Genomic DNA, 26058 nt, shown 5'->3' with positions numbered 1-26058 from the left:
TGAGTTAGCTGCCTGGATTAATCAGTATGGGAAACAATCTTTTGTAAACGCAAAGCTGTTTTTTGTATATACTATTGGGATTTGCCTCATTGTTTGACATCAAAGATGATGTAAAGTTCAAGAGAGTGAATATTTTGCCATGTTCAGTTAAAAATGCGCAGTCTGTTACAGGTTGACACATTGGTTGACCTGATTTATGCAGAATTAATAAGCTATTCAGATAGTGTAGCTTTAGTATGCTGCACATGATACTGGCAGCCTGGGAGTTCATAGATGGACTTGGGACCCAGCAGATTTGAAACATGTATATGGAGTTTAAGAAATTTATTTTCCAGGTGCAACCCCCATCTAACTAAATTTTTTCTTCACCTTGTACGCTTGACAGCTGAAAAGACCATAACATGGGAGTAATAATGGGTCAAAATTTACAAAATAAAGTACTGTTTTGGTGTGGGAGTTGTCATGAGGCTATGTTGAAGTGACTTTAACCATGTGGGATATTGAGTTTTTTTAATGGATTGAATATCCAGTAAAATGGATTTGTTCAGCCATTTACATTAATGAGCATTTAAATGCAACAGATACCATTTCAGGTGACTTAACGTGAATGAATAAAAGTCAATGCTATTGGATTATTTTTTGTTTGACAAGTGCAATCTGTGCCACTTAATGTAACTTCTGTAGTAACAAGGGCATTATCATTCTTCACCCTTTCTAATTCTGACCCTATAGTTTTATTACTTTTTCCTAGTTTCTTTGATTTGTCCATTGCTTTCTTATGGTCCTGTATTCAATTTCTAGCACATCTGTGATTTTTCTCCACTTACACATATTTGCACTGCTTACACTTATGTGCAATCTTACTCCTTGTCTGCACACAGATGTGGAAAGCTAGATATAAAATAAATGTTAAAGCTTGATTTTTATAAACATTTTAATATGTAGTTTGGACATGATTTATTGAATTAAGGTTCTTTAAACTGAAAGTGAAATGCATGCCTTCCGAAAATGTTTTGGCTTTGTTAATTCTGTAATAAGCATTTCATTGAGAAATATCAATCCAGTTATACCATTTTCCAATGAGTGAATTTTTCATTCTATCTTTGCTTTAAAAATAACTCAAGGGTACATATTATACTGTTAAAACTGTGTTGGATTCAAAGTACAAATAAGTAAGATACCTCCACAAGGTAAGAAACTTTTGGGCTCTATTTTTAGGATAATTACGAGATTCCCTCAAAATAATAGCTTTTATAGTAGGCATATCATTTCTTGAAAACCAGCAATGAATAAAATATTTGTCAGAGCTGGATTCTACTTGGCTTTCAAATTGACCTTTTTAGCTATAGATAACCCTTAAGTTTTTATAGAGATGACTTCCTGAAGCTATTGTCATAATGATTAATAGATGCGTCCAGTTCTCTGTATCTTTGACTTGATGCTTTCTATTTTTCCTATGTCACTTCTAAGGGAACAAGCCATAAAGGCTTCTCCAGGTTTAACAGAACAGTAAAAGTACCTGGAAAACCAACATTTTTGAATGTATGAACACTGGACTTGAGATCATCTGCAGTGAAACCTTCTAAAGAATCCAAGAATTTGTCCTTTCCCCCATATATACTAATAGTGCCATGTATAGCACTGAAATGATGATTAACATTAAAAATTGATTTTGGTTCTTCCTGTTTCTTACATCTTTTAATGCATAATTAAGTTTTAAATTATGTTGTTTATCTTAACCTGTGAGGATTATAGTCCAGTTGACGTAATGGTAAATTACATTTTAAGTGACTCATTCCTGGGCAAGTTTGCAATGTGATAATCAGATTTAAAAGAAACTACTTGGCTTTCTTGTGTGGGTGTACTCACAATTTTTTAAAAGTATGAACCACAGTTAACTGGTGGTCTCAGGGGTAGTGAAACACTCACTTTTTTTTTTTTAATGGTTTAGTTGACATACTTCAGATATTGACCATCCTGTGTTAGTGATTTTTGAAGTGACTCAGATTAGCCATGGTTTGTGTTGGCGTAACAAAACTGTTAAATGATTGTTGATTATAGTTTTAAGTGAATTTGTCTCTCTTTTATGAGGAACCCAGTGCAAGTCACTAAATATTGTCTAATAGTGACATCGGCATAACACTTGTAATAGCTAAGGTTAACTGAGCTTAAAGAATTGTTACCATTAAAGTCTGTGTTTAAAGACACTCTGGTCTTACTTGGTAATTCCAGCTAACATGAAATTCACACTTAATGTCCTGTGTGAGTTCTGTTTTGAACTTAAAGTTGTAACAAAAACTGGTCTATAAAGAATTTAGGATTCTGAAAGTGTGACCCCAAGACCAGCAATATCACTATCATTTGAGAAGTTCTTTAAAATGGAAATGATCAAATCCCAACTCCAGGCCTACTGATTCAGAAACTATGGAATGACACAGTGGCCTGTTTGAAGAAGCCATTAAAGTGGTCTTGGAAGTCTGTTCTTCGCTCTGCCTTGTATAGACTACAGCAGTAGTACTTTGACCCTCTGATTATTTTACTCTTCTTTCATGGCTGTAGGAACACATATGCTCAAGTGTTAAATTTCTAACATACTTCATACTACTATGAATTACGCCATAGGTTGATTGACATGTTTACTTAATGTATTATTAACATCCCACAATGAACTAATTTAAGTAGCAGTCTTAACAGATAGAACTTTATTCTGGGAAATGTGATTCAACTAATAGCCAAGTAGTGTTTAAAAAGAGTAACCAGGTGCTAGAGTTTTCTGCTAAGGATTGGCTAGATAGCTAGCTGAACATGGATTTGAGCCCTGGTCATACTCTCTGGCTGAAGCAACTTTTGGGAGAATGAGAGGGTTGAAAGGTAAGATTTCATGGTAAGGGTGTTTGGAGTCTGAATTGAACAGATTCTAAACATACCATAAGGTAACTTAAAACTTTTTGTACTCCCCTGGTGTAATGGAAAAATAAAAGGTAGAGATATTTGGACCAGAATTTTGAAAGGTGACAGCCTCTCCCACTCCTGAAGTGTTCTATGTTAAAAGATGAAAAAGTTCACAAAAGGCTAGGAAGCTTGCAGTTGGCTGTCCCCACCCCCTGCCTCCAGGTTCCCAGTAAACCACTATTTCACATGCTTTCCTGCTACCCTGCTAACTACTCATTCCTTTCTTGGCCTCATTTTGAAAAAAAAAAAATTCTGATACAGTGTTCCTCATAGTTGCTTTTTTACATGGAATATGTTATTTAACATTCCATTGTTAATTCTCTCTTGCCAGGTTGTGCACGTTCTGGATGAAATAATGTGTTTTTTAAGAGTCCTCTTAATTTTTTTCTGTATTGTAGAAAATGGTTTTATGAAATAACTACTATTCATTCTTATATACTAGTGTCTGAGCCTCTGTGTAAACTTGGTTTCTTGTTTACCCTGTCAAATTTGAAAATTATCAAGTAAGGCCAAACAGTGAAATACTTTGATATCCCTAGTTGCTTAAGAACAGTTGAACACTACCGTATGATTACCAGCCATCACTCCTGGACACTTGTGTAGCTTCCTATTCATCCACCTCACTTTCTAAAGAATGATCGGCTTGACTGCTATACACAGACACATATTTCTACCTCTTGGCCTCCGTAAGTGTAAACATTTCAGTTGCGCTTGCCCCAAACCTAGGCATCGTTTCTCAAACTTACAAATTAAACGTCTCTGTCAGTTCTACCTAAAACTTTTTTCAGAATCTACCTGTTTACCACATTTCACTGCTGCCATGATGGTCTGTCTATGTGGTCTAAATCTATATTGTTTCTTCGGTTATTGTAAAAGCCTAAGTGGTCTCCCTTCTTTTCATTTCATAGCAATTTATCATCCATGCAACACCAGGCATATTCCTTTTAAACCATATTGGATCATGTCATCACTTTGCTCCAAACCTAATGGTTTCTCATCTCATTCAGAATAAAGGCCAAATCCTAAAAGCAGTTTACAGGCTGGAAGTGACTTCCCACCACTTGATCCCTAATAACTTCCCCACCAGCTTCCTCAGCTCAGTCACACAGGCCTCTGCTGAGGCTTGAACACAGTGGGCTTTTTCTTACCTCAAGATGTTTGCCATCATTCTTTACCTGGGATTATCAAAGATAAAATACGGCTCGCTCTTTCTTAATTGTTAGGTTTCAAATGTCAATCTATCAGTGATTTTTCTCAACTATTCTACATAAAATACCAACAGCACTGCCACAGTAGAGTGCACCATGGTATGTTAAGTAATAACCACCTTAACATGGGGGCTCCCCCAATGTTAAGGGGCTTCATCTGGCTCAGCAGATGAAGAATCCACCTTGCAATGCAGAAGACGTGGGTTCGATCCCTGGGTTGAGAGGATCCCCTGGATAAGGAAACTAGCCCAACTAATATTGCCTGAAAAATTTCATGGACGGAGGAGCCTGACAGGCTACAATTGATGGATGCTTCTTGACTCAAGGATCTCAGTGAGTGGATGGACGTTTCCGTTTCTGTCAGTATAGATGATTACACTGACCAACTCTTAGGTGAAAAAGCAACGAAACGCTGGGGGGAAAGCACTTTTTTTAAAAAAACATAAATGTTACTAATCTCTCAAGCCCAAACCAAATTGAAACCAGGAATCCAAAAGAAGCAGGCTATAATCAGAAACTAGCATCTTAAGAAGACCTGAAGAATCAAATGAAGACTCGTATATTTTCATTTTCATGACCCTGGCAAAGCCCAGAATACATCCAAAGAGTGGTGTCAATTAGGATAAACCCATCCCAAATACAGACAGATGAGTTTGCGTGTCTTGAATCTTTATTCTTCGTGGCAGGAGAATGTTCTCTCAGAATATGTAATAATGGTTTGACTTTGTGAAAATTTGCAGCTCTAAATCTTACTACGTGGATAGTCTGAAAACCCAAGCAGAACATTTTAAAAAGTTGTTCCAAATCAGCAACCTGGTACTGGTGGAAGTAAACAAATACTCTGTAGGGACGCAATAACAGCTCACAGTTAAAAACCAGAAAATAAAGAACAACAGAACTTAGTACTGTACCATGAGTAGGAACTGATGTGCAAAAGTTTCAGACATTAAAAACATCAGGTCATACAAACTAAAATTTTCTTCCTTTCCAGATGACAGAAAAATCAATATAAATTATTGGAGCTAATAATTGAATTTAGCAAAATTACAGGATACAAAATCACAAATTAGTTGTACTTTTTTTTTTTTTTTTTTGGCTGAGCTGTGCAGCTTGCATGATCTCAGTTCCCCAACCAAGGGCTGAACCTGGGCCTTGGCAGCGAAAACCTGAAATCCTAACCATTAAGCTGACAGGGAACCCAGTTGTATTTCTACTATAAGTAGCAATGAAGAATTACAAAATGAAATTAATAAAATAATTCCATTTATAACAACATCAAAAATAATAAAATACTTCGGAATAAATTTGATCAAGGAAGCAGCAAAACTTGTATACTGAAAACTACAAAATATTTCTAAAAAAATTAAAGTCCTAGATAAATGGAAAGACATCCAGTGTTCATGTATACAGGTCAAGAAGCAACAATTAGAACCAGACATGGAACAACTTACTGATTCAAACTTGGGAAAGGAGTACGTAGGACAAGGCTGTATATTCTCACCCTGCTTATTTAACTTATATGCAGAGCACATCATGCGAAATGCTGAGCTAGATGAAGCACAAGCTGGAATCAAGATCACCGAGAGAAATACCAACAACCTTCACAGGTATGATAGGTATGCAGATGATAACACTAATGACAGAAAGTGAAGATGAACTAAAGAGCCTCTTGAGGGTGTAAGAAGAGAGTGAAAAGCTGTTTAAAACTCAGCTGTTTAAAACGAAGATCATAGTATCTGGTCCCATCACTTCATCGCAAATGGAAGGGGGGAAAGTGGAAGCAGTGACAAATTTTATTTTCTTGGGCTCCAAAACCACTGCAGATAGTTGACTGCAGCCATGAAATTAAAAGACACTTGCTCCTTGGAAGAAAAGCTATGACCAACCTAGAGAGCATATTAAAAAGCAGAGACATTACTTTGCCGACAAAGGTCAGTCTAGTCAAAGCTATGGTTTTTCCAGTACTCATGTATGGATGTAAGAGTTGGAGCATAAAGAAGGCTTAGTGCAGAAGAATTGATACTTTTGAATTGTGCTGGAGAAGACTCTTGAGAGTCTCTTGGGCATCAAGATCAAACCAGTAAATCCTATAGGAAATCAACCCTGAATATTCACTGGAAGGACTGATGTTGAAGCTCCAAAACTTTGGTCACCTGATGAGAAGAACAGACACATTGGAAAAGACACTGATGCTGTGAAAGATTAAAGTCAAAAGGAGAAGGCAGAGGATGAAATGGTTTGATAGCGTCACCAACTCAATGGACATGAATTTGAGCAAACCCTGGGAGACAGTGAAAGACAGGGAAGCCTGGCATGCTGCAATCCAGCGGGTCGCAAAGAGTCAGACATGATTTAGCAACTAAACAACAACAACAACATCTGTGTTCATGGATTAGATTTGTTATTGTTAAGATGGCAATGATCCCCAAAGCAATCTACAGATTCAACACAATCCCTATCAAAATCCCAGTGATTGTTTTTACAGAAATGGAGGATACAAAAAAATTCATACAGAATTACAAAGGAGTACAAAAAAACAAACGTGAAAAAAAAGGGGACTCCCTAATTTCAAAATTTATTACAAAGCTACAGAAATCAAAGCAGTATGATACTGGCATGAAGATAAACTTATAGGACAATGGAATATAACTGAGAATTCAGAAATAAACTCATATACATCTTGTGGTCAACAGGATGCCAGGACCACTCATGGTGAATAGTCTCATGAGAAATGAATAGTCTCTTCAACAAATGGTGCTGAGACAACTGAATATTAACATGCAAAAAAACAAATTTGGGCCCCTACCTTACATTATATCCAAAAATTAACAAAATAGATCAAACTCCTTAGTGAAAGACCTAAAACTATATAAAACTCTTGGAACAAAAAAGGAATACACTTTTGTTAGTTTGGATTCAGCAATAAATTCTTAGAAATGATACCAAAAGCACAAGAAATGAAAAAAATAGATAAATTGGACTTGCTCAAATTTTTAAACTTCTGTGTATCAAAGTATACTATGAAAAAGACAACTTAAAGGATAGGAGAAAGTATTTGCAAATGACATATCTGGTTAGTGTCTAATATCCAGAATACATAAAGAATCCTTAAAACTCAAACAAAAGGTAAGTAATCCAATTTAAAAATGGGCAAAAGATTTGAATAGAAGAGTTCTCCAAACAAAAGTGGCCAGCAAATGTGTAAAAGATGCTCAACATCATTGGTTATTAGAGAAATGCAAATCAAAATCATAATCAGGTACCACTTCACACTGGGATAGCTATAACTTCTTAAAAATGGAAAATTAGTGTTGAGGATTTGGAGACTCTGGAGCCATTTGTACATTGCTGGTGGGAATGTAAGAAGATAGAGCTTTTATGGAAAGTAGTTTGCTAATTTCTAAAAAAACAGAATAACCATATGACCTAGCAATTCTACTCCAAAATATATCCCCAAAAGAATTAAAAACAGATATTCAAATAAATATTTATACATGAATGTTCACAGCATTATTCATAATAGTCAAAGATGGAAACAATGGGTGAATGAATAAACAAATTGTGATATACCCATACAATGACATTTGGTTCAGTTCAGTTCAGTTGCTCAGTCGTGTCTGACTCTTTGCAACCCCATGAATCGCAGCACGCCAGGCCTCCCTGTCCATCACCAACTCCCGGAGTTCACTCAGACTCAACGTCCATTGAGTCGGTGATGCCATCCAGCCATCTCATCCTCTGTCATCCCCTTCTCCTCCTGCCCCCAATCCCTCCCAGCATCAGAGTCTTTTCCAATGAGTCAACTCTTCACATGAGGTGGCCAAAGTACTGGACTTTCAGCTTTAGCATCAGTCCATCCAATGAACACCCAGGACTGATCTCCTTTAGAATAGACTGGTTGGGTCTCCTTGCAGTCCAAGGGATTCTCAAGAGTCTTCTCCAACACAGTTCAAAAGCATCAATTCTTCGGCACTCAGCCTTTTTCACAGTCCAAATCTCACATCCATACATGACCACTGGAAAAACCATAGCCTTGACTAGACGGACCTTTGTTGGCAAAGTAATGTCTCTGCTTTTGAATATGCTATCTAGGTTGGTCATAACTTTCCTTCCAAGGAGTAAGCGTCTTTTAATTTCATGGCTGCAATCACTATCTATTCAGCCATAAAAAGGAATGTTGGGCTGATACATGTTACAACATAGGTGAATCTTGGAAACATGACACTAAATGAAAGGAGCCAGACATAAAAGGAAATATATTGTATGATTATATTGGTATGAATATCTAGAATACTTAAGTTTATTAATAAAGCAGATTAATAAATCTGACAAAAGTCAGATTTATGTGTGCCACGGATGGGGGTGGGTGTCATGGAAAGGAATGAGGATTGACTGCTTAATGGGTATGAGGTCTCCCTTGTGAATGATAAAAGTACCTTGGAACTTAGAGGTGATGATTGTACAACATTGTGAACACACTAAATGCCACTGAATTGTACATTTTTAAATAGTTAATCTCATGCTATATGAATTTCCTGTCAAAATAATCAGCCACAAAAAGCAGAAGCCAACACTCATGTAATACTTTTTCGGTGCCAAGAATTGTTCTAAATTCTTAACTCCTAATTCTCATTACAAGCGTATACTTATTACTTACACGTTTATTATCAACAAACGTATATACTCATTAACAAACATATTCTTACATGATTATCTCTGCTTTACAGATGAGGAAACTGAGGAACAAAGAGGATAAATGACTTACCCAAGGTTAATGGCAGAAGTTAGGATTTAAATCCAGGTAATGAAATTCCAGTCTTTCCTCTTAACCATTATGCCAGAAATAAAAGTTTCAAACATGAATAAAGAGCAAGAGACTATAAAAAATGACAAATCATATTTGAAAAATAACCAAAATCAGTACTTCCAGAAATTTTTAAAAATAAAATACCTTAAATTTCATCTGTGACCTTGCAGCCTTGGCCAGGTGATAAATTTTTGCAGTCCCCTTGACATGGAAATCAAAGCTCCTACATGATTTGCTTTTTGTGGCCTGGAGGGTTACACACCTGAACAGCTTGGAGGGCTGTGTATAGCCCACCTACAGTCCAGGGGTCCACACAGAGCTGCCATTTCCTCTGCAAATAAAGTGTGTGTGTGCACATGCGCGCACACACACACACACACACACACACACATCAACAGGTAGATTGACTGAAGAGCAAAAATGGAAGATTTGTCAACAACGGAAACAGAAGATAGTGTAATATTAACTTCAATATGCTGAGAAGAAATACTTATCACCCTAGAATTCTATACCAAGGGAAATATCCTGCAAGAATAAGGGTGAGTAACATGGGTAAGTCTGAAAAACAGTGTTGAACAAAAGGAATTTTTAAAAAAGAAAAACGTAGTATGTGAGTCTATCTGCATGACATCCAAAAAGACACAAAATTAAATGATGGCTCTAGAAGTGGAGCAGCCATCACCTGGAACGGGAGGAATTTGGAGAGAAGCACAAGAGAACTTTCTAGAACGAAATGTTCTGTACCTAATCAGGGTGTGATTACACACGTATGTATGTTTGCCAAAACTCACTGAACTGTGCACTGTGATGGTTAGTTTTATGTGGAACTTGACTGGGCCATAGGATGCCCAGGTAACTGGTTAGACATTATATCTGGGTGATTTGATGAGGGTCTTTGCAAAAGCAACCAGCATTTGAATCTGTAGACTCAGTAAATCAGACTGTCCTCCCTGAACTGAACTGACATCATCCAATTCATTGAGGGCCTAAGCAGAACAAAAAGATAGAAAAAGAAATAATTTGCTCTCTGACTAACTACACAAGTTAGAACATGGGTGTTCTTCCAGAGCTGTTTGGTATACAAACATCCTTTATGAAAAGATTGTCTGGGACAAAAAAATCCAGTGCCTCTACTCACAAGATGTTCAGAAATATCAGAGAATTATCATCCAATATTCCAAAACAAATTTGGTATGTGAATTTTTTCACTGCAAAATTTGTGAAATTGAATATAGATCAAAGCTGAGATGGGTGAGGAACTTCCCTGATGGTCCAGTGGCTAAGACGCCATACTCCCAATGCAGGGGGCTCAGATTCAGTCCCTGGCTGGGGAACCAGATCTTGTGTGCTGCACGCTACTAAGGCCTGGCACAGTCAAAGAAATAAACAAAATAAATATTTTTTACAAAGTGAGATATGCTGTAAGTATAAAATTTACGATAGATTTTGAAGTCTGAGTGTGAAAAAAGAATGCAAAATACTCAATAATCACAGCATATTGAATACATGTTAAAATATTATTTTAATATATTAGTTTAAATAAGATAATTAAAATGTCACCTGTTTCCTCTTTACTTTTTAAAAATATTTATTTACATTTATTTTTGACTGCACTGGGTCTTTGTTGCTGTGCATGGGCTTTAGCTGTGGCGAGCAGGGGCCACTCTCTAGTTGCAGTGCGTGGGCTTCTCCTTGCAGTGGCTTCTTTCGTTGCAAAGCACAGGCTTTAGGCACATGAGCTTTGGTAGCTGTGGCTCTTGCACTCCAGAATCCAGGCTCAGTAGTTGTGGCACAGGAGCTTAGTTGCCTCGTGGCATGTAGGATCTTCCCGGACCAGGGATCAAACCAGTGTCCCCTGCGTTGCAAGGCAGATTCTTAACCACTAGACCACCAGGAAAACTCTCGTTTTACTTTTTAAAATGTGACTACTAGATATTTTTTAGTTACTTTGGATTATTACACAATATTTATATCAGACTGCTCTGGATGTCTAACTTTTATTGGATGTCTAACTTTTATTATTTATTAATGATTGAGTAGCCTGCTGCTGCCGCTGCTAAGTCGCTTCAGTCATGTCTGACTCTGTGCAACCCCATAGACGGCAGCCCACCAGGCTCCCCCGTCCCTGGGATTCTCCAGGCAAGAACACTGGAGTGGGTTGCCATTTCTTTCTCCAGTGCATAAAAGTGAGAAGTGAAAGTGAAGTCGCTCAGTCGTGTCTGACTCTTAGCAACCCCATGGACTGCAGCCTACCAGGCTCCTCCGTCCATGGGATTTTCCAGGCAAGAGTACTGGAGTAGGGTGCCATTGCCTTCTCCTGAGTAGCCTAATGAATATAAATTGAGAGAGAATACTGTTTTTGCCTGAGTACCCTAGCAATCAGTGACTGAGGCATACCTTAATTACGCATCTTTTAAAATGTATATATTTATTTTCCTGAGGTACAGTCCCAGAATAGAGTGTAGGCAAAAGGAATTAAGACAGAGGAAGAAGGAAAAACCCCTTTGGGTAATTGCTGGGGAAGCCTGATCCCATGTTCTGTGGCTTCGTGCCCCACTGGAGATTACAAATGATGACAGAAGCCAGGATCCCCAAGGGACTGACTGGTTTAGGCCTTGGATCCTAGGGCAACTGAGGATCTTGTCATGGTGGGCTGTCTTTGTTGGGTCATGGTACCTGTAATTTCCCATTGAGAGTTAACAGTGGGCATGGAAGTAGTAAGAGATGTTCCAGTGACTGTCCTAGGTCCTGTTCTCACTGGATTGTAGCAACTCTAGCTTCATCTGATAATCAGTTCATTACCCCAGTCAGTACATTAGCTCATTCCTTACCTGCTTGTCCACTAGAACAAGAAACCCCAAATGACTCCACAGTATTAGTCACAACTTCCAAATGGGTGGAACCCTGCACCCTTCTCCAACCCTGCATTGAAGACTTCTGACCTAACAGAGTCAACAGTTTCAGGAACAGGAAAAATTCCATTAGTGAGTCACTGACAGTGATGATGAGAGTGCCTACGTCTGCTTTTCCATCCTGGTTTTTATACCTGTGGATTCTAGTTCTGGGGACACATAGCACCATATATTGACCATTTTGTCGGCCATTTTGTCGTTGTTCAGTCGCTAAGTCATGTCCGACTCTTTTGCGACCCCATGGACTGTAGCCCACCAGGCTCCTCTGTCCATGGGATTCTCCAGGCAAGAATGCTGGAGTGGGTTGCCATTTCCTTCTCCAGGGGATCTTTCCAATGCAGGGGTCGAATCCGTGTCTCCTGCATCGGCAGGCGGGTTCTTTACCACTGAGCCAGCAGGGAAGCATACTGACCATAGTTCCGTGCATATACCACATCCTGAAGGAAAGTGCTACAACCTCATGAGGTCTGTCCTCAGGCTGAAACTGCCACAGGCCATTCCACTGTTTTTTGTTTGTTTTTGAGAGGAAGTCGTCTGCTCCTGTGATAGGGTACTTGGGAAAATAAGTGATTCTCAAGGTCATGAGTTCACCTGCCCATCTTCACATCTCCTTTTACTCAGGTGTGTCTGTTTTCTAAGGCAATGTGGCGGGGATATCATTTTAAGAGGTAAAGAATTCTGTAAAGTCTCAGGTGGTATTAGTGGAAATACTGCAGTCAGTTAAGGCAGAAAATATACAGAATCCGTGTTAATTCCAGTTGATGCCCCAATCAAGGAGGTCCAATGTAATTAATGTACCAACAGGTGGCTGCCTAGTCCTCCTAAGTAATGGTACCCTTATCTAGGGCTCAGAATTAGTCTCTGCTGCTGGGTGGTTGGGCAATCAGAAGAGGCAGTAAGATATCCTTGGTGAGAGAAAGCCCGTATTGTTAGGTTCATGCATAGCCTTCATCTCTGGCCAGTCTCTTCATGAGCCCAGTATCAAGTACTGAAACAGTGAATAGAGAGGCCAGCTAAAATTCACAGGACTGTCTTTCTGTGTACCTAGCTGTCAGGAGCCCCCTCTGCACATGTTCTCTGGCGAATGTCAGTGTCCATGCACATATTATCTACCCAGACCTCCACATCCTCTGTATTCTAGTTTTATTTTTTCAAGGCCGTGATGAACCAGACAAGACTTTTGGCTATGCCCAAATGTCAGTATATAACTATGCCTCAAGCCACCTCTCCTTCCACATGAAGTGAAAAATAAACATAGAGTTCACAAGTCTGTGCACTGGGCAGATTCTCCTTCACCAATGTCATTCAGAGCCACTCCTAAGTAGGACTGTGAGTGGCAGCAGTCCTTTTATGGCCAGCTCTAACACATATTGCATCAGCCCAGGTAGGTATCAGGCCTATCCGTCAGGCATAAGGAACCACCCATGAGGTCATTAGTGTCATCATCAGTGCAAGTCATGTAATTTCTGTTTTGAGTCTGGATGTATCACTTCTACACACAGTGGAACACTGCAGCCCTACCCAGCTTTATGGCTTGGTTGATTTATTTACTATGCCAAAGCCTTTGACAGTGTGGATCACAATAAACTGTGGAAAATTCTGAAAGAGATAAGAATACCAGACCACCTGACCTGCCTCTTGAGAAACCTGTATGCAGGTCAGGAAGCAACAGTTAGAACTGGACATGGAACAAGAGACTGGTTCCAAATAGGAAAAGGAGTACATCAAGGCTGTATATTGTCACCCTGCTGATTTAACTCATATGCAGAGTACATCATGAGAAACACTGGGCTGGAGGAAGCACAAGCTGGAATCAAGATTGCCGGGAGAAATATCAATAACCTCAGATATGCAGATGACACCACCCTTATGGCAGAAAGTGAAGAACTAAAGAGCCTCTTGATGAAAGTGAAAGAGGAAAGTGAACAAGTTGGCTTAAAGCTCAACATTCAGAAAACTAAGATCATGGCATCCAGTCCCATCACTTCAAGGCAAATAGATGGGGAAACAGTGGAAACAGTGTCAGACTTTATTTTTATGGGTTCCAAAATCACTGCAAATGGTGAGTGCAGCCATGAAATTAAAAGACACTCCTTGGAAGGAAAGTTATGACCAATTTAGACAGCATATTAAAAACTAGAGACATTACTTTGCCAACAAAGGTCCATCTAGTCAAGGCTATGGTTTTTCCAGTGGTCATGTATGGATGTGAGAGTTGGACTGTAAAGAAAGCTGAATGCCGAAGAAGTGATGCTTTTGAACTGTGGTGTTGGAGAAGACTCTTGAGAGTCCCTTGGACTGCAAGGAAATCCAACCAGTCCATCTTAAAGGAGATCAGTCCTGGGTGTTCATTGGAAGGACTGATGTTGAAGCTGAAACTCCAATACTTTGGCCACCTGATGCGAAGAGCTGACTCATTTGAAAAGACCCTGATGCTGGGAAAGATTGAGGTCAGGAGGAGAAGGGGATGACATGGCATCACCAACTCAATGGACATGGGTTTGGGTGGACTCCGGGAGATGGTGATGGACAGGGAAGCCTGGCGTGCTGCAGTTCATGGGGTCACAAAGAGTCGGACACAACTGAGCGACTGAACTGAACTGATCTGCAAATCCTCAGTTCAGGCTGCAGAGTCACTTGGTGTACTATGGTCAGATATTTGGTCTCTATTAAGACCCAGCAGTACAGTTGGACCTATTTTTTCCAACCAGCTCAGTTCTTTATGGTGAAGTACACAGCCTTGCTCCAGAATATAAGTGTCTACACTGTGACTCTTCTACTAGAGCTTGTCCCAAACTCAATATATCCTCCATGGATATCTCTACCACACTCAGACCTAATGGACCACAAGATAAACGTATGATTTTCAGGCTTGCCCACAGGCAATTACAAAGACTTTACTTGATGGATTTCATGAGGGAAAGGTGTCCTCCCCAACTAGACTTGGTATACAGTCACAGTGAGGACCTATTATTGCCCCTCTGACTGTTTATGCTTCTCATATTTACAGTCCTAGTTTCAGTGACTTCCTTCCTAGTTCTCTTTATCTGAGGCCTTAACCAGAGATCTTGTGCAGGTGAATGTGCTAATATCTCCTTACTGGGGAGGAGAAGTGGGAAACCTTGAAGGTATTTATTCCTACTCGAACTCAGTACCCAACAACTTTCCACTCTTAGCCCTTCACCCTCACTCTCCTCCCCTATTTAGGGCCTGTAAAACATCCAGTGCCTTTTGTTCAGGGCTCCCTCTATGTGAGACAACCACCACATCTGTGCTGATCCACCTGACCCTCGACTGGTATGCCATGTTATGGGGGAATGAGGCAGGAGGGAGTTGGCATCTTCTCCAGTTTTAGCCCCTTGCATACACTACCACTCTCAGTGATTAACAGCTTCACTGTTACTTTCAGTCAGGCCCCTTGCTTTAATTAGCTGTTGTGATGCCTAAAGTCTCAGTTCTCTCTTCTAGTTCAGCTGAGTCCCTCATAGGGTAGCGGTAATCCTCCAACTTTGTTCTTCTTCAATACAGTGTGGGTTATTCTGGGTCTTTCGCCTCTCTTATAAACTTTAGAATCAGTCTGTCAAAATCATAAAGATAACTGGCTGGGATTTTGATTGGGATCACATTGACTATAGATCACGTTGGGAAGAACTGACATCTTGACAATATTGAGTCTTCCTATTCATGAACATGGAGCATCTCTCCATTTATTTAGTTCCTCTTTGATTACTTTCACCAGAGTTTTGTAGTTTTCCTCATATAGATTTTACACATTTTTGTTATATTTATACTTAAGTGTTTCTTAATTTTTGAGGAATTTGTTTTTTTATAATATTTATTTTTATTTGTTTGGTTGCACTGGGTCATAGTTGCAGCATATGGGATTTGTAGTTGTGGCAAAGAAACTCTTCAGCGAGTTCATGCACACTCTTAGTTGCAACATGTGGGATCTAGTTCCCTGACCAGGGATTGAACCAAGACCTCCTGCTTTGGAGCAAGGAGTCTTCACCACTGGACCCCCAGGGAGGTCCCATACTTAAGTATTTTATTTTGAGGGGTGCTAATGTAAATAGTGTTACATTTTTTATTTCAAATTCCAATTGTTGCTTGTTGGTACCTAGGAAAATGATAGACTTTTGCATATTGTATCCTGTAACCTTGATATTGTATCCAATATCCTTGTATATTGTATCCTATAAACTTGCTATACATTGCTTATTTATTATTTCCAGTTTTCTTTGTTATTGTTATTGATTTTCTACATAGGCAATCATGTCATCCACCAAGACAGTTTTATATCTTCCTAAACTGTATACTATTTATTTCCTTTTCTTTTCTGATTACATTAGTTATGACTTCCAATATGAAGTTGGAAAGGAGTGACAAGAAGAGTCATTCTTGCCTCATTCCTAGTCTAAGCAGAAAAACTTCTAGCTTCTCATGATTTAATATAATGATAGTTCTTTGTGAATGTTATTTATCAAGGTGAATAAGTTCCCTTTATTCCTAATGTGTGTAGAGTTTTTATCATGAATGGTATTGGATTTTGTCAAGTTATTTTTTTTTCATCTATTGATAAGATTCTGTGATTTTTATTTTTTAACCTATTGCTGTAATGAATTATATTAACTGATTGAACGTTGACCCAGCCATGCATACCCAGAGTAAATCCTGCTTGTTTATGGTGTATATATATATATATATATATATACACACACACTTTAAAAATATATTGTTAGGTTCAGTTTGCTAATGTTTTGTTAGGGATTTTTTCATTTATGTTCATCAGAGATATTGGTCTGTAGTTCTCTTTTACTGTAAGGTCTTTGTCTGGTGTTGGTATTAGGCCAATGCTGGCCTAATATTTTAAATTCTTGTCCTGATAACTGAACATCCCTACTATACATGAGTCTGGTTCAAGGGCTTGCTCTGTTTTTGCCTTGTAATTTTTTGTTGAAAGCCATACATGATGTATGGGGTGAAAGGAACAGTGGCAAAGAGGCCTTCAGTGATTTAGTGGGAGGGCATGAGGAGAGAGGAAACTTATAGTCATAGAGGAAGCTTTTTATAGTCCTGTGATTAGGCCTTAGTCTTTTGGTGAACTTGAACACTGTGAATTTCCTAAGTGTCTCTCGTGTTTTTTACAGCCCCTTAGCTAGGGCAAGAAGGCTAGGGGGTATTTCCCTTCTTCTACATTAGGCTCTGATAAAACTCCATCAGGTAAGGCTCTGATAAAATAATTTCTCTTGAGGTAGCCCTTCAGAATGCTTCAAGTATTTCAGAACAGTTCCTTTCCCCTGTCCCCCTGCTGGAAGTTTGAGGGAAATAACCTGAGAATCTTCAATATGACAGATAGATATGGAAACAAAACACAAAATCCTAGGAGACCCACAAAGGCTGAGTTCCTGTGAAGTTTTTAAACTCTCAGATTTGTCCACACTGAGCCTCCAGCAACTCAGCAATTAGAGTTTAGATTTTCTTTCCCTAGTACTGGTTTTCACAGAGTTTTCTACTCATGGGTTTCTGCTTTGGTAAGTTGTGATTCTCTGTATATACACCTGTCTTTTTCTCCAATTTCGGGGGCAGCAGTTTGCCCTTTCGCCTGAATTCTCTGACAGATCTAACAAAAGCTGGTGATTTTCAGTCTGTTCAGCTTTTTACTTGTTTTTAAGGATACAGTGATGACTTTTAAGCTCCTGACATGATAAAACAGTAATTGAAAGTCTTTTATGTCTTTGATCCATGGATATATATGTATGTGTGTGTGTATATATATATATATATGGAGCAATTTTATATTAACATCAAAACTGAATAGAAAATACAGACATTCCATACATGCCCTGCCCCCACACATGCACAGTCTACCCCATTATCAACAGCCCCCACTAGAATGGTACATTTGTTATCATCCATGAACCGAGCTTGACTCATTATTATCACCCACAGTCTAAAGCTTACATTACAGTTTTACAGTTCACTCATGGTGGTGTACATTATATGAATTTGGATCAATGTGTTTTCAAAGTGAAGTAATCCTAATGATGTCATATTTGTGTCTTGGGCTGAAAGGAGGAATGCTAAGTCTCTATTCTTGTTTTTTTAAATAGATGCCCTAAAATGTTTGTAATAGAATAACAGAATATATCCAAACATATTCACAGGGATGAGATGAATTTTCCTTTGACTTGGCTTAATGGGCTCTCTGGGATTTACAAACAGAAACAAACACCCCTTTGCCACCCTTGCTGCTGTAAGTCTTGTTATCAGTTCTGAACAGACGGGCTAGCCGTTTAATGCCATGAGTCAGGGAATATAATTTGAGTTTAGAGCTCTGTTCCTATTAGAAGTAAAAATGCTTCTGGAGTGAAGAAGCCTTTGAACCAGCCAGAGCCTTTCCCCCTTAACATCAATGGGCCCCACGAGAGCCAGGAAAGGCATCCTTTCTGATTGTCTTACAGGTGGTCACCTGACTTCTTTGGACCTTGTTCCCTCAGCTGTAAAGCCAGAGCCTTGGGCTGGATAATCCAAATGTCCCTAAAAGCCAAGATGCTAGGCTTTTGAAAACGCTGACTGTAAAAAAATAAAATACCATTCTGTGTCTACAGAATCAGGCAACTCCAAGGCCATCATAAGGCAAAACAAAGGTTGGATTTGATGAGGGGAGAACTTCTTTTCAAAGACTTCTGCTTAAATATAGGAATAAGGCAGATAACATCAACACAGTCATATGTCAGTCTATTTTATGCAATGTGAAATTCCTTCTTAACTTCCCAGATCACAGTTACATCCAATTGCAAAATTGGGACTCAGGTAAACTGTGCTGCCATGAGACTTGACATAAACCTGTGGTGTTTTGGGGGTACCTTGGCATTCCTAGGACAGCCAAATATGTTAACTCATTGTGTGCTGATCACAACCCGGAAAAAAGAGTACTGTCTCCATTTTCGAGTTCAAGGAACAGGGGTATTAGAAATTTCGTGGCTTGCCTAAGTCCCACAGCTACTGAGCGACAGAGGATTTTAAATTTGCCTGTGCATTTTAGTTCAGGTTTCCCGAACGTCAGGAACCTCCTCTGCGTGACTTTACAAAACAGAAGGTTGTAGTCCACGAACATCAGGCCAACGTGCTTTGTTTTCTCTGGCTGGGCCCTATGTTGCACGCTGTACACGAATTTTCTCAGCTCTCACAACAACCCTACGAATAGGTACTTTAGTATTTATACTTGTCTACTGCGCAGACTGTTCTTGAGACCAACCTGTAGAGCAGCAAAAGATGCGCGTTACCCGTGCCGGGGAGACGCCTGCAGCACGGACGAGGGTCTGGGGAAACTGGGGGAAACTGAAGTGATGGGGTGTCTTGGTTTTCTGTTCTTTGGAGCGTCTCTGGCTGTATTCTCCTCACACTACTGTCTGTCCCTGAGCTCCCCGAGGCTGTGCGCCACTTTGCGCCCAGAGATTTGTGTGTCCCAATTACCGTGCATGGCTCTCGCCTTCCGTTCACACGCCGAAGCAGTTGGAATAAGCCCAGAGGAGGACGCAGACCGCGGCAGTCCGAGCCCAGAGCGATCCGAGCCCGGAGCGAAGCACAGGTGCAGCGGCTCCAGCACTCACGACCGCAGGCTTCCGCCAAACCGAGCGATCTCTGCGCTGCCAGCCCGCCCGCGGAGCTGGGGAATCCGTCCAGGTGCCTTTAGCTCAGCTGACCTGGGGGCGTGGCCGCGAATCGGGGGCGTGGGCGGGACCGGGGGCGGGCCCCGGGGCGGGGACAGCCAGAGCTCAGGCCGAGCGTGGCTTCCGCTGCACACCGCATCCCTCGGGTTCTTGCCCTGTGCGGGTACCGGGCAACACCATGCTCCTCCGCCTGCTCCTGCTGCTTGCGCCGTGCGGTGCGGGCTTCGCTACCAAGGTGGTCAGCATCAGTTTGCGGGGAAACTGGAAGATCCACAGCGGGAACGGTTCGCTGCAGCTGCCCGCGGCGGTTCCCGGTTGCGTGCACAGCGCCTTGTTCAACAAGAGGATCATCAAGGTATTGTGTGCGGCCGCCCCGCCAGGAATCTGCGCCCAGGTCCCTCGCACGGTGAGAAGGGCCCAGGAACAGCCTGGCCGCCCCCGAGCCCGGCGGTGTTCTCCTGGGTTTGGCACTAACTTCCGCTTTGCTTCTTGTGGTCTCCAGGGCGTTGGACGTGGCGGGGAGGGTGGCGAGGCAATGTATCTGCTCTTGGCTAAGAGCACCGCTGGGGTCCGGGCTAGATGGAGACTGAGCCACCGTCACACTGGGGCCGCAGTAACTCAGGAAAGCGGAGCTTCAGGCAGTTATACTGGCAGTGTTATTGCCATGGTTCTCCGCTGAAGCGTGGATTAGAAAGGACATGTCACTGACAGAGCCTAAGGCGGGGGATGAGTGTTTCAACTACCCGAACACTGCAGGGGACGATAGTGTTTTCCCAAGTAAATGTTAACTATATTCAATAATGCCTTAGTTTTTCATTTTCGCTTTTAGGGTCAGATTTGGAATTGATACAGCAGCACATAGGCTGAGGAGAAGAGACGCGCAGGTGTAAGGTTAGGATTGTCAGTGCTAGTGTGAAGGCTAAATAATCGTTAAGGCTGGGATATGAAGAAAGATGCTGTTTCCTTGCACTGCATGTGATGTGGTGTGTGTGTCCCAATAGAGGCTTCAGTTTATAGACTTGTTATGGAGGACGTTTTCCTATTTGGCTGCCTGTGGGTAGAGGTTTGCAAACAGACTGCCACTTCCCACTGTTTTTTCCTTCCATCTGCTGCATATCTTTAATGGCTTTGCTTGGGACAAGATGTACTTGATAAGTGATTGGCACACATTGTTCGGATCCTCCTAAAAACTCCAGGGTAAGTGTCACACAGTATAGGAGGCTGTGAAGTCAGGCTAGGCTGGTTTAGAATTCCGTTTCTGCCACTCTAAAGAATAAGTCTTCTTATATGCATTTTATTGATGATACGAATTATGGAGCCCAGAGAAGTTAGAGAATGTACCCAAGATCACACAGCAATTTAGAGTGACAGAAATGGAATTCTAAATCAGCCTGGCCTGACTTCATGGCCTTCTGTATTGTATGACACTTCCCCTGGTGGTTTGAAAAATCATGTATTTTTAAAGCACTGGAGTTAACTGTCAGGAATATAGTTCAAAGTTTACTTAAATGACAGGACAATTGACAGGTTATGTAGATTTCTGATCTGGTATCATTAGCTCTTTTTCAAAGAAACAAATGTAAATGACACTGACCATGGTCCTGTTTATTTTTTTTTAAGTAAGTCATTCTCAAACTTAAGTATTTAAACTATTTTTAGTTAACACACTGCTTATGACATGGACCCTAAGGCTTCACTAACCCATACTGTGAGGATGCTTTTGTTTATATTGCAGTGTCTCTCCTGCCTCATTTTCCTGATTAAGGCAATGGGAAATCACTAGTGGCTGTAGTAAATCAGAATACTGTTCCATGTTACAGGGCTGCATACCAAGAAACATTTTGTTACTCGTTAAAGTGAATGATGTGCTCATCGACTGAAACAACTGACTTTTCCTCATGGGAACAATTTACAATGTCTGTTAGATCTGTTAATAAATTCTTAGGAAAACTTTAAGTTTCAATAAGGTAGATGTGGGCTTCCCTGAAGGCTCAGTGGTAAAGAATCCATCCACAGTGCAGGAGACATTGGGTTGGAAAGGTCCCCTGGAGAAGGAAGTGGCTACCCACTGCAGTTTTCTTCCCTGGAGGATCCCATGGACAGAGGAGCCTGGTGAGCAGCAATCCTTGGGGTGGCAAAGGAGTCAGACACAACTTAGTGACTAAACAGCAACAAGGTAAATGTAGGTATTAAATGATAGATAAGAGATGGGGAGCTTTTGGCGACTGGGGAACTCCAGGACTATTGATAATAACCTACATCAAGTATCATGTTGAGTAATATGATGTTGTTATTCCACCTGCTTTATTATAACATCCATTCTTGGTGTTGACCTCAGGAAATATTCTATAGCTTAGAGCAGATGCTGGTCTAAATATGGTGTTTACATGAGAACTTGAAACATATCTTCTTGAAGTCATTCATCTAATTATCTCATAAATATTTATTTGGTACCTCCAAGCATTATTCTAGGTGCTTGGAATTGATAGCTTATGGTGAACCATGGATTCATGATCTCCGAAGAAGATTTAGCTTCGGAACCAGGGACCAGGCTTGATCACTCAAGAGCTTTTGTGTAGCAGAGTTTTATTAACGTGAAAAAGGGACAGAGAAAACCTCTGACATAAACATCAGAAGGGGACTGAGAGTGCCCCACTGGCTAGTCTTAGGGAGGTAAAAAAATATACTTTTTTCACTTGGTCATTACAGTAAATCAAAAGAATGTCTTAAGGTTGTAGACCCACTCCTACAATATACATTTTAAGATAACAGATTAGAACTAACAATAGAAAGATCTTACCAGACCCACTCCCATAATACACATTTTTAAGATGACAGGATTAGTCAGAAAGTTCTCAAGAAGGAGAAACAGTCCTCAAGCAGGATACATTGTTGTCATATAATCATTGGTACAGAGTTTAAGGGAAAACATATCCTTGAGCAAGATGAATTGTTTTGTTGTTCAGTCATCAGCTCTGGGCTTAAAGAAAAAAAATGTCCTTTTCTCCTTCTTGAGAACCAGACCCCTATCTTCTAGAGAGCCTCAGACCACCCACTCCCACAATATATATCTTAAATTAACAAGATTAGAACTAACAATAGAAAGGTCTTACCAGACCCACTCCCACAAAGTCTTGAGATAACAAGGTTAGTCAGAAAACCTTGTTAAGGAGAAGCATGTCCTTGAGCATGTTACACTGACTAAAACAAAGCAATGTAGAAAATAAGTTTGTCTTTTTCTCCTTGAGAGCCCCAGGCCCTTTTCTCCTTCTCCAGGACTCTGGACCCCTTTCTCCCCCTGGAGCACCCTGGACTTCTTATCAACCTAACCAGGAGTTGGCTCTCAGAATCAAGTGGTGAAGAAGACAGTTTTTGTCCCAATAGACATTCTAGTGGAGGAGATAAATAATAAACAGATATTAATAGATAATATAGTGACAGCTGGTATACTGAAAAAAAAAAAATAAAGCAGGTTAAAAGAAGAGAGAATGAAGGCTGATTGGAAAAGATTCTATTTTTTAAAAAGTGGTTAAAGATAGCCATTTTGATAAAGATCTTCTGAGGAGATCAGTTTTAAGCCAAAATGCATTTCCAGCAAAAAAAGGAAGAAAAGATGGCAGTGGGGAGAGGAGAAGCCTTGAGGCAGGAACATGCTTGGTGAGCTCCAGAAATAGCCAAAAGGCAAGTGTGGCTGTAACCCTATGACCGAGAGGGCAGGTGGATAAGTTAAAAGTAGGCCTCTAGGGTAGATCATGCAGGAAGGCCATTGAGAAAAACTTTGGATTTTATTCTGCAATGATGGGGAAATTTTTTAGCTAAATTTTAGTTAGTATACATTCTTATTTTCTTAGACAAATTTTTAGAAGTGTAATTGCTGATTCAAAAGAATATACATTTTTTTCTTTTACTATATACATCTAAATTGTTCTCCATAAAAATTGTACCAGTTTTACACTCCTGTCGTGACTTTATTAGAGTGCTTATTTTAAGTGCTAGATTTGAATATTATTAAAAAAATCAAAAATAGAAACAATTTACTTTTTAGTGAGGTTAACCATTTTTATATGTTTATGTTATTTGTGATTCGGGATTACTTATTCCTATTTTTAATCTATTTTTGACTATTTTTAATCTATTTTGACTATTTTTAATCTATTATTGACTGTCTTTTAAAATTTTATATGTTTATGTTATTTGTGATTCGGGATTACTTATTCCTATTTTTAATCTATTTTTGACTATTTTTAATCTATTGTTGACTGTCTTTTAAAATATAGATTTGTTAGATCTCTTTTTATATATTTTCAAAATTTTCCATGTGTTAATGATATAGTTTATTATATAGATGTTTTAAAGTTTTATTTGTTGAAATCTTATAAACTTTTTTCTTTTATGATTGTTTCTGTCTTGGTATTATGCTTTGTAAGTAATTTTCTCTCTCCTAATTAAATATTTACCTGTAGTTTCTCCTTCTAGTATTTTTATGTTTCCTCTTTTGTATGTTTGTATTTAAAATTTTGATCCATTTGAGTTTTTTCAAATAATTAAGCAATTTTTTGTATCCCATGATTTGACAGTTTCTCTTTTGTCCAATAATAAAACATTACTTTTATCATGCACAGAGTTGATGATTGATACAATTGATATATTGATACAATTTTCTTATTCTCTACTTTAAAATTCTTTTTAAAAGAATAATAAATGTTCAGTACTTATTGTACAAAAATGATTCAGAGAAATATAAAATATGAAGTCAATCCCTGAGATGGTTTTGTAAGCTACTTCATTTAAAATATATGATGAACATCTGTTTGTATCTATTCAGTTCAGTTCAGTTCAGTCGCTCAGTTGTGTCCGACTCTTTGCGACCCCATGAATCACAGCACGCCAGGCCTCCCTGTCCATCACCAACTCCCGGAGTTCACTCAGACTCACGTCCATCGAGTCAATGATGCCATCCAGCCATCTCATCCTCTGTCATCCCCTTCTCCTCCTGCCCCCAATCCCTCCCAGCATCAGAGTCTTTTCCAATGAGTCAACTCTTCGCATGAGATGGCCAAAGTACTGGAGTTTCAGCTTTCGCATCATTCCTTCCAAAGAAATCCCAGGGCTGATCTCCTTCAGAATGGACTGGTTGGATCTCCTTGCAGTCCAAGGGACTCTCAAGAGTCTTCTCCAACACCACAGTTCAAAAGCATCAATTCTTCGGCCTTCAGCCTTCTTCACAGTCCAACTCTCACATCCATACATGACCACAGGAAAAACCATAGCCTTGACTAGACGGACCTTTGTTGGCAAAGTAATGTCTCTGCTTTTGAATATGCTGTCTAGGTTGGTCATAACTATAAATATAGATCTTCAAAAATTTTTAATTACTGCATGGACTCCATTATAAAGATTTTCCTACTCAAATCTACACTTAAAAATATAAGAAACTATATTGATTGTGAAGAGTTGTACACGACCGAGCAACTGAACACAAGCACATATTGAAGATATATTGTAAATACACATACACTACCAAAAACAGTAGGCACCAGATACAATGACTGGTACCAGATGGTATAAAAGTGTAGGTAAATGGGAATGAAGCCTGTAGTTCAGTTGAAAAAATGCAGACTTTGGTGTTGGCCTAAGTTTATTTCATCCCTGGATGTACTTCTGCTTTGTCATGGGACCTCAGGAAAGATACTTCACCCTTTGGAGCTTTAGTTTTTTCCACTATAAAATGGTATTTACTGCACATCTTTGTTATAAGGATTAGAGTAAATGAGTGACTATCTTGGAGGCTAATATAAAGTAAATGGTCAACAAGTGATACTCTTACTGTCTTTAGGGTTCATGGCTTTGTTTTAACAACTCATTACTTATGTGGGTCCTTACTCATCAGAGGTAATGCTGAGCTGCTGTTTGCTTCAAACAAGACTCACAATTTTAATATGAGCAGAGGAGATCAGACCACTCCGGAACAAAATTAAGTTGGTTGCTTAGCATATGCAGTATCTATTATAAATGTAATGTGAGCCTCCACAACTTTTATTTTAGAGAGAGTAAGGTATTTGCCTTTAGAGTAGTTTTTTAATAGGTTTTATTTATTTTTTTGGCAGGGGGAGCAATTTTAGGTTCTCTGCAAAATTAAATGGAAAATACAGACAGTTCCCATATGTCCCCCACACATGAACAGCTGCCCTACTACCAACACCTCCTGTCAGAGTGGTACATTTGTACCATCAATGGACCTTACTGTGACACATTTTTATTCCTGGAAGTCTGTAGTTTATATTATTATTCATTCTATGGATTTTGACAAATATATAATGATGTGTGCCCACCATCATAGTATCATTCAGAATAGTTTCACTGCCCTAGAGATCCTCTGTTCTCTACCTGTTCATCCTTCTCTCCTCCTTTATCTCTAGTAGCCACTGATGCTTTTAGTGTCTCCATAGCGTTGCCTTTCCAGAACATCATATAACTGTCATCATATAGTCTGTAGCCAGAGTGCC

The 26058-nt window shown here is 39.6% G+C and overlaps 1 protein-coding gene and 1 long non-coding RNA gene across 6 annotated transcripts in view; one reads left to right on the top strand and one right to left on the bottom strand.

The window, feature by feature from the left end:
- Window positions 1-10470: 10470 nt before the first annotated feature.
- LOC147371048 (uncharacterized) lies at window positions 10471-19628 on the bottom strand. The gene is made up of 2 exons (XR_015165757.1): window positions 19356-19628; window positions 10471-10822 (listed from the first exon to the last, which is right to left on the bottom strand). It is a non-coding gene; the product is annotated as an uncharacterized LOC147371048 (long non-coding RNA).
- Window positions 19581-26058, top strand: part of MANBA (mannosidase beta) — a 126316-nt gene continuing 119838 nt past the window's right edge. For 2 of the 5 annotated variants that reach the window (XR_015165726.1, XM_086406773.1), the window contains exon 1: window positions 19581-19907. Coding sequence is in view for 3 of the 5 variants with exons in the window: in XM_086406773.1 (XP_086262899.1) it covers window positions 19731-19907 (177 nt within the window). In the remaining 2 variants the exon portion in view is untranslated. Of the gene's footprint in view, window positions 19959-26058 lie in introns of all 5 variants that reach the window. The other 3 variants (XM_086406774.1, XR_015165725.1, XM_086406772.1) reach the window with 3 other exon arrangements.

The sequence above is a fragment of the Bos grunniens genome, chromosome 6, assembly GCF_055505025.1.
Source record: "Bos grunniens cultivar Pamir isolate PY7600 chromosome 6, Bosgru_T2T1.0, whole genome shotgun sequence".
NCBI classification, from domain to species: domain Eukaryota; kingdom Metazoa; phylum Chordata; class Mammalia; order Artiodactyla; family Bovidae; genus Bos; species Bos grunniens.
Note: the sequence above shows the minus strand (reverse complement) of the source record. Positions and strands in the feature narration are given on the sequence as shown.